The sequence below is a fragment of the Crocuta crocuta genome, unplaced genomic scaffold (genome assembly GCF_008692635.1).
Source record: "Crocuta crocuta isolate KB4526 unplaced genomic scaffold, BGI_CrCroc_1.0 scaffold219, whole genome shotgun sequence".
Lineage (NCBI taxonomy): Eukaryota > Metazoa > Chordata > Mammalia > Carnivora > Hyaenidae > Crocuta > Crocuta crocuta.
The window spans coordinates 4845936-4855869 of NW_027551572.1; the positions used below are offsets into that span (position 1 = coordinate 4845936).

The following is a 9934-nucleotide window of genomic DNA, read 5'->3' on the forward strand; positions in this document are numbered from 1 at the left end:
GCCAGCACCCAGGCAAGAAGTTAAAACTGCCAAATCCTGATTCAGATATAGTGCCAAAAGGACAGCAAATTCTGCAAAAATCATCTGCTTAGAAGGGAAATAAATCATGACTTCATTAGACACGTGGTTTCTTAATCTCCAGTTCACTCTTGGTCCAGGGTTCTGAAATCAGGGTTAACACGGAGAGGCTGCTCTGTGAAATTATGCAATTATCTTTTCCCCTTCTCCTTTACGCTATCTCCAGAGATTGCATGGATCAATGGTATTGTTCAAAGCATTTCAGTAAATACTAGCTCAAGCCATTTTCCCTCCGAAATGTATCCCACCAAAAGGTTTGCTTCTCATCTACCCAAGAGTGTGTGTGCTCCAGATGTCTTTGAACCCTCACTGTAGGATGTGGTGCAGACTATCCCGGATTGCTTTCATTGTCCTGAGTTATCCCACGAAGATAGTACTCTGTACTCTACAAAGACTGACCACCAACCTCTACTTCCCAGGCATGGACGAACCATTTGCTTTCTGTCACTCTTGACTGCTGATTTAGGTAAGAAAGATGAAGGCAAAGTTACAGACAGTGGCCCTTGTTTACACGTATCAATTCCTATGTGTGTGTATGTGTTTTAGGATGACATTTCCGCCAATATCAGCAGAGCTCTAACATGCCCGTTAAAATGAGACACAGTTTTCACTACGTGCGTTTATGTGAAGAGCAGTTTTTACCTCATTTTCCCAATACCTCAGACGGTTTACAGTAAAGTTTTGCTGTCTCGTTGCAGTTTCAGAAAATGGTCTTGTACAGAAGCAGCGAACACCTCGCCGAAGATGTCAGCAGCCCAAAATGTTGAGTAGCCCTGAGGACACCATGTACTATAACCAGTTAAATGTGAGTTCAAAGTGGCCATAAAGCTGTTTCACTGGCTTTGTTTCCAGTTAATAATTCTGTTATTAATACCTGTTCCAGCCCCTCCAGCCCCACCCCCACTCTCTTATGCTCTCTTCTTGAACATGTGCTTAGGCTCTTTATCTGTTGCTTTCATGTCAGGATGTCTGCCTTCACGGTGAATAATTGATGTGGTTTATCAAAGACGAGCAAGATGCATGCTTCATCAGGCTCACTTGAGCCCTTTGATCAAAAAAATTATGCTGTGACTTCTGATATTATCAGCATCTGCTTGCATTCAACACAAAATCACTTTGAATTAAAAATTAACGACTTGCTGCTTTGCTTTGACTGTGTGTTCTTGGCCCTCTCCACAGGGAACTCTAGAATATCAAGGGAGCAAAAGGAAGCCAAGAAAACTTGGGTAAATATCTGTCTTCTTAGTTCTAAGCAACTGTAAACAGAAGGGGTCCTTTGTGATATTACAGAAAATGCAAAACTTTCCAGAGGAGCTTCTAAAAATATGCAAATGGGGATATCACCACTATTATTGACACTGGAAACTACTTTTCACAGTAGCAGCTATATAAAACTTGAGTCTATTCTGTCCAAAAAGGCTGAAATTGCCACCTAAAGGCAAATGTTATTTCTCATAATTATCCCAGGAAACTGTAGTTTCTTCATAATTGCCAACGTAGCAGATTGTATAAAACTCTCCCACAAATAAGAGCATTCCACGCAGTGCAAACAGGCCACTTCCCACATCACACTACCCCTGGGCCTTAAAGATACACAAAAGAAAATTTCTCCCTGTGGCTAGACACAGGACATTAAGGAGTTTGTGGCTTATTTGATTGTTGTATCTTGACTGAGAATACAGTGACATAGCTAACTGGTACTAATTTGAGAACTGGAGGGGGGCAGGAGGGGAACTTTCTCATCTTGGAACCAAACAGGGACAGACAAGTTAATTCAGACAGAAAAGCTGTAATATGATCACAACCTCCAGACACCACTAAATTCGGCCCTTTATCAGTCTGTGACCCAAAGGCAAAAGGCTTTGTGGATCAGAGTTAGTTCCTGAGTTCTGAGAAACGCTGAGCTACCCTAAGTTGTCCTTCCCTTCCAGGGGTGGGACCCAACCCCATTCCCAGTACTCATGCAATGTTAGCTGCCTGGGTGATGACTGCAGCATTTGTTTTCTCTTTTTGCTGAAAACTCTTCTTTTTGTTGCAGCCAAATCAAAGTGCTTGATGGTGAAGACCAGTATTACAAATCTCTGTCACCTGTCGACTCCGTTCCTGAGGAAGAGAACCCATCCTGCCCTTTCTTTAATTCCTCATCCTCAAAAGGAGCATCTTTTGCTCAGCACTGAGCTGTACTTCCTGCCCCCCAAGTCTGCCGAGGGTAAGAACTTGATGGTGGTTGACTGATTGTCATTTAATAGGAAAGCACTGCAATGGGGTCAGCTTCTTTGGACACATAGGCCGTGTCTGTCTGAGCCTTAGTGAACAATTTTCATATTCCCAACCATTTTCTCATACCTCCATTGCCCTCCCCACGTCTGCAGTGCAGCCTGAGCTCGGCAGTTTTTCCTTTTCTCATGCCAGAGGGAGCTGTGGGACACTGAGCACACCTTCCCTATAGCAGTAACCATCATTCATGCCCTCGGTGTCTAAGAGGGTAACAGACAATCTCAGCATTAGCCAATCATGAATGCTGACGTTTATTTTTCCTGTCATGTCAGTCCATGCAAAATCTGCCCCTGTGAAAATCCTTGACTCCCTTTCCACCCTCACCTCTCCCTGGCATCCACCTCCTTCCTTTGAGAGAACCCTCCAGACATCTTTGAGAGTCAGGGTTCCACTGCTGAGTGTCCCCATCCTAAAGGAGTGCACTCAAGGTCTCCTAGGCCAGGTTAATTTTTTTGTGTTTAGGGGGTAAGCCTAAATCTTTCTATAAGGCAGATGAACCCCTCTCTTGTTAGTTATGCTCATAAAGCCTTTGCCTCTTTACTCCCATCACCTTAGCAATAAAAAGAAAGGAGTTAGAGGGACAGAAAATGTACACCTGCCGTAGTCCATGTCCTGTGGTTTAGTAACTTCCCAGTCTCTGGGTGACCGCCTCCACCAGACCGTGAGTGGTTATAGAGGAAGGATCTTGTCTATCTCCGTGGGCACAGAGCCTAGAGCAGTGCCTGGCACAGAGTGCACATCCTATAATGCCCTTAAATGAATGGAGGGACTTCACTTAGTTGTACTAACGTATCTGACAGGAAACCATCTCTCAATTCTATTGTTACACATGATTAATCACTTTTCTTACACCATAAACTCTGATTTTTTCACTCCGGTTTGGGCTAGTCCTATTATAATAATGTTATACCATATATTATAATACTCAATATGATTCAATACAGCAAACATCTTTGCAGCAACTCCTCAATGCAAAACAATGTGTAAGATTGCTGTGTAAGGTAAAAAACCTACAAGACCTTTTCTCTAGAACAGATGTTCTCAACATTTTTTTTTTTTACTTTAAAATACTTGGCAAATAGTACAATGGGAGTACCCAGATTTTTAGAAAAATTAACTGGAGAAAATTGAGAAAAATTGTTATCAGAGTTATAAAGGGGAGAATTTTAATACCCACATTTTACAAAGATAAAATAATGAAATGAGGTATTTAAAGATCTCAGAAAAGTTTTTTACAAGGAAAAAAATAGGAAAAGTTAAATAGTTAAACTTTACTTTTTAAAAATATGAGTCTTGATTTTTCAGATCAGTTCTGAAAGGTTTTTCAGTTCTGAATTTTTCAGTTCACCCAAAAGAAAGGTTTATAAGGTATGCAGGCAGATAGGGGCGCCTGGGTGGCTTAGTCGGTTACGCGTCCGACTTTCGCTTGGGTCATGATCTCGCGGTTCGTGGGTTCGAGCCCCACGTCAGGCTCTGTGCTGACTGCCAGCTCAGAGCCTGGAGCCTGTTTCAGTCTGTGACTCCCTCTCTCTCTGACCCTCCCCTGCTCACGCTGTCTCTCTCTCTCTCTCTCTCCTAGAAATAAATAAAACATTAAAAAAAAAAAAAAGTATGCAGGCAGAGCAGAAGAAACACAAGTGAACGTTATTGTTTTAAAAATATCTAGAATATGGGATGCCTAGGTGGCTCAGTCAGTTAAGTGTCTGACTTCGGCTCAGGTCATGATCTTGTGGTTTGTTGAGTTCGAGCCCCTATTGGGCTCTGCGCTGACAGCTCAGAGCCTGAAACCTGTTTTGGATTCTGTGTCTCCCTCCTTCTCTGCCCCTCTCCCACTCACATGCTATCTCTCTCTCAAAAATGAATAAACATTAAAAAAATTCTGTAATGTCTAGAATATATAGATTTTTAACATTATTTTAATATAAATATTTTTGTTTTAAAGTATAGTATAGGTACACAATATAGTTCAGCAGTTCTGTGCCTCATGCAATGCTCACCACTATAAATATAGTTACCATCTGTCACCATACAACGTTGTTGTTGACTAAATTTCCTGTACTGTACTTTTCATCTCTGGTGATTTATTATTTAAAACTGGAAGTTTGTTATCTCTTAATCCCCTTCGCCTATTTCACCCACCTCCCCACCCTTCTCCCCTCTGGCAACTATCAGTTTTTTTCCTGTATCAATAAATCTGTTTCTGGTTTTTGCTTGTATGTCTATTTGTTCATTTGTTCATCTGTTTTCTTTCTTAGGTTCCACATGTAAGTGAAATCATGCAGTATCTATCTTTCTCTGACTTATTTCACATAGCATAATATCCCTCCAGGTCTATCCATGTTATCACAAATAGCAAGATCTCATTCTTTGTTATGGCTGAGTAATATTCTGTTGTATGTGTATATATATACATCCATTCATCTATCAATGACCACTTAGGTTGCTTTCGTATCTTAGCTATTATAAATAATGCTGTAATAAACATAGGAGTGCCTAAATCTTTTTAAATTAGGAGTGCCTAAATCTTTTTAAATTAGTGTTTTTGTTTTCTTCAGGTAAATACCCAGTAGTGGAATTACTGGATCATATGGTATTTCTATTTTTAATTTTAAGGAAACTCCATACTTTTTTCTACAGTGTTTGCACCATTTTCTATTCCCAGCAACAGCGCATGAGGGTTCCCTTTGCTCCTCACCCTTGCCAAAACTTGCTATTCTCTTTTTTTTAATGTTTGTTTATATTGTGATAGAGAATGAACATATACCTGTGAGCAGAAAAGGGTCAAAGAGAGAGGGAGAGAGAGAGAGAGAGAGAGAGAGAATCCCAAGCAGGATCCACACTGTCAGCACAGCCTGACTTAGGGCTCCATCTCCTTAACCATGAGATCATGACCTGAGCCAAAACAAAAAGTCAGACACTCAACTGACTGAGCCACTGAGGCACCCCAACACTTGCTATTTCTTGTCACACCATTCTGACTGGTGTGAGGTCGCATATCTTTTTTTGGAAATTTTATTTTTATCATTGACTTATCTACCTTTGATTTGATAATATTCGCTATTTTTCCAACTGTTGAGCAGAAATGTTTCTAACTTCCCATTTCTCTGTATACAATGTAATTGTATACCTGCCTTGTTTCTAATTAAATATTTCTATAAATAAGTTGAAAGGAAACAGCAATAATTATAAAATTATAATTTAGAAGCTCTTTAATAATTAGTCATTGCCACAGCTATAACTCCTAACATTACTTTAGAAATGGGCTTCACAGGGCTCCTGGGAAGCTCAGTTGGTTAAGAATCCAGCTCTTGATTTCAGCTCAAGTCATGATCTCTCAGTTCACAGGATCGAGCCCCACGTCAGACTCTGTGCTCACAAGTGTGGAGCCTACTTGGGATTCTCTCCTTCTCTTTCTGCTCGTCTGCTGCTCGCTCTCTCTCTCAAAATAAATAAACTTAAAGAAAAAAAAAAGAAATGGTGTTTACTGTCAACAACACCATCTACAGATTGTTGATGTTATTCTTGGACTAGTTAGTCATAATGCCACAAACTCAAGAGGCAATTCTTAAATCAAGTATTTGAGAAGGATGCAACCTGGAATCTCATAAATGTCTTACTAGATTTTTCAGAGTAATATGCCCATGACAAAAACAAGACAAAAATCACATAGTCCAGAGGGTTGATATTGGAAAGCAGCTGTCTTCTCCCTGTCCCTACCTTGTCCCACCCCCAGAAGCAACCATTTTTTACTATTTCTAATTCTTTTAATGATTTCTGTCATGTCTATGAATGTTTTGCTTCTATCTTCTTGGTTTATCATTTTCAATAATATTTACTCTCCCCTTCTATAAAATGTGTATTTATTTCAGCTTTCTCTCCCCTCTCTCTCAACCTCTTCCAGTGTTATAATTTTATATTTAAATTTTTGTTGATTACCTTTTAAACTTTAAATCATACAATTAAACACCTATTTTTGTGTTTCATTGACTTTAGATAGTATCTCTGCAAGGATACCTGACATGAAGAAAACCAACAGGCTGAAGGATATTGTCAAGACAAACAAAATAACTGACCCTGGACAAGATAGGAATCATTCTGGGAATAGAACAGTTTCACTTCGCTGCAGACCTTTGGTGTTCATGCTCTGAACTGCTGTTTTTTCTTAGATTTTGGTCCATCTGAAGATATGCCTCCATCCACTTCCTTTAACTTTATTTATGGTTAAATGTCATACAAACAGAAAAGAGCACAAATCAGAAGACTCCATTCAGCCAGTTATCAGAAAGTGAATATCTATGTAAACATGCAGTGAACCATTGTCAGCACACTGGAAGTCTCCCTCTTGTCCCTTCCCAATCACTACCTTCCCAAAGACAAGCACTCTCATGACTCTGGTGGTAAACACCTCCTTGATTTTCTTTCAAATTTTACCACTTACATGCATCCCTAAGCTCTAGTTAAATTTTGCCTCTTCTGGTTAGGTTTTGGGGACTTTACTTAGATGGAATCATGTATAGGTAATCTTTCGGGTCTTGTTTCTTTTATTTAGTGTTATATTTCTGGGTTTCATCTATGTCATGTAATAGAAATGTGGTTCATTCCTTTTCATGACTGTGTAGCATTCCAGTTTGTGAATATGGCATAACTGACTTAGCCATTCTGCTTTTTTTTTTTTTTTTTTTTTCTAGGAGAGAGAGAGAGACAGCATGAGCAGGGGAGGGTCAGAGAGAGAGGGAGACACAGACTCTGAAACAGGCTCCAGGCTCTGAGCTGGCAGTCAGCACAGAGCCCGACGCGGGGCTCGAACCCACGAACCGCGAGATCATGACCTAAGCGAAAGTCGGACGCTTAACCGACTAAGCCACCCAGGCGCCCCTAGCCATTCTGCTTTTGATAGACAAATATGAATTCTTCTCTGTGTGGGGCTATTTTGGACATTGCTACTATGAACATTGTTCCAGGTCTCTTAGTGTACACCTGCATGCCTTTCTGTTGGCTATGCACTTAGGACTGAGATTGCAGTGTTCTAAAGTACACATAACTGCACTTCAGTAGGTAATACCAAACTTTTCCTAAGCAATTTTACCAATTTACAGTCACATCTGTGACATAAGAGAACTTCTAGTTTTGCTATTATCAGTCTTCTTTATATAGGCACCCTATATATTAGAACCTCACTGTTGATTTATAGCTAGTGCCCATTTTTAATTGGGTTAACTATAGTTTTTCTTTTAATGTGAAGAAATGTATATTGTTAATTATATGTGTCGCAAGTATTTTTTCCACTAGATAGCTTGTCCTTGCATTGCCTTAAAATATCTTTTGATGAAAAATGTCTGTAATTTTAACATAGTACAGTTTATCAACCTTTTCCTTGATTAGTACTTTTTAAAAGCCTGATAAGAAATCTTGTCCAGCGCCAAGGCCATAGATATTTACCTTTATGATCTTCTGCAGGCATTATTTCTTGCCTTTCACGTGTAGATCTTATACCCAGCCAGAACTGATTTTGTGTGAATGGTGTGCAGTAAGGGCCAATTTTCATATTTTCTCATAATGTATACTCAACTGTTGTAACCCATTTAGTGAAAAGCCCATCTTTTGCCTACTGTTCTAATATGCTACAATTTGCATAAGTCAAGTAACCATGGGTCTGTTTTCAGATTCTCTGTTCTGTTGATCTGATATCCTTGTCTGAAATACTGTACCTTTATAATAGGCCTTGGTATGTGACAGAGCAAGTCTTCCAACATGGTTTTTCTTCTCCAGGAGACCTTTGATTAGTCTGGGATCTTTGCATGTTGTAGATTCAAATAGTCAATTCTTGGGGGAAAAACTGTTCATATTCCTTTGGAATCATCTTGAGTTTGTAAGTTAATTTGGAAGGAATGGTCGTGTCTACAATATTGAATTTTCTGAACTATAAACATGATATATCTTTCTATTTAGTTATTCCTTCTCTTCTCTCAATAATGATTTATGATTTTATGTGAAAAACCTTATAGTTTGTTAGTTTTATCCCTATATACTATATATAATTTGATATTATTTAAAACTTTTAATTTTTATTTATTAACTATTTGCCTATTCTAGACTAAAAGTTTATGTCCCCCCAAATTCATATGCTTAAATCTAATTTGCATATGATTGATGGGACCTTGGGGAGGTGACTAAGGCATAAGTCCTTATGAATGGGATCAGTGCCCTTTTAAAAAGACCCCAAAGACCTTGCTTTGCCTCTTCTACCCCCGGAGGACACAATGAAAAGATGGCTATTAACCAGCAAGCAGGCCCTCACCAGACACCAAATCTCCTGGCACCTTGATCTTGGACTTCCCAGACCTCCAGAATTATGAAGGAGAAATTTCTGTTGTTTGAGTCATCTGTGGAAGTCTGTTATAGCAGCCTGAATAGACTAAGACATTGCCATTATCTGAAAATACAGTTGATATTTTGGTTTTGAGATGCATCAACTTTACTAAGTCATTAATTCCAATAATATATCTGTAGATATTTTTGGATTTTCTGCATACACAATTATGTCCTCTGTAAACTACACTTGCTTCCTTTTTCATACTTGATTTTATTCTTTATTTTTTCTTGACTTACTGTCTGTTGTATAATGGTGTTGCTACATTATAAACCACCCCAAAGTAAGCACATATTTCTTACAAGTCTGTGGGTTGGCTGAGTATTTCTGCTGATTTGAGCTCATCTTGCCAGTACCTATTTGTGTATCTGCACTTACCTGCAGGTCAACTAACCACTTTTGCTCATGTTGGCTGGGTTTCTCACATATCTAGGGCTACAGCAGGAACAGCTGGGCCAACTTAGTTCTATTCAACATGGTCTCATCCTCTAATTTGTTATTATCCCCAATGGCAGTGCCAGAGTTTCTGTAAAAGGCGGGGGAGGGGGGTGCTCTTGAGGCTCAGAACTGGTACATTGTCAATTTCACCATATTCTTTTAAGGGAAGCAAAATGCAAGACCAGCCCACATTCAAGATGGGCTTCAGTATCCTGTTACATTGCAAAGGGTGTGGATACAAGGAAGAATAAAGAATAGGAGTTATTTTTGTTTTAATCAAAATGTCACACTGACCTCGCTAAGATTTCCCATACAAGGTTGGTTAAGATGGCTAATAGTAGGCACGCTTGTCTTTTCTTTGTAGCCTCAAAGAGGAAAGCTTTCAGTGTTTTATCATTAATTATAATATTGCTGTTCCCTTCTGTTCTCTAGAGGGGTTTTTCCCTTATAAGTGGATTTTTTATTTTTATCACATGCTTATTTTTTGTACATTTAAATAATTCTGATTTCACTCCTTTTTTTGTCAACATAGTAAGTTATGCTGATTTTCTAATGTAAAACCAGCCTTGCATCCTTTCAATACATACAACTCTATCATGTTGTATTATCCTTTTACATTTTGCTACAGTTGATTTATTAATTTTTTAAAAATTCATATCTGTGCCCAGAATGAAATTAACATGTAAATTCTTAATCCTCATACTATCCCTACTTGCATTTCTATGGAAGGGTTTGTGTAAGAATGATATAGGTTCTTTCTTAAAATTGTTT

At 38.9% G+C, this 9934-nt stretch overlaps 1 protein-coding gene across 1 annotated transcript in view; it reads left to right on the plus strand.

The window, feature by feature from the left end:
• The window catches only part of MYO3B (myosin IIIB), a 399691-nt gene extending 393244 nt beyond the window's left edge, over positions 1–6447 (plus strand). The window contains exons 33-36 of the mRNA XM_077751146.1: positions 777–883; positions 1258–1304; positions 2117–2287; positions 6349–6447. Of these exons, the coding sequence (XP_077607272.1) occupies positions 777–883; positions 1258–1304; positions 2117–2255 (293 nt within the window). The 3' untranslated portion in view covers positions 2256–2287; positions 6349–6447. The remainder of the gene's footprint in view (positions 1–776; positions 884–1257; positions 1305–2116; positions 2288–6348) is intronic.
• Positions 6448–9934: the final 3487 nt, after the last annotated feature.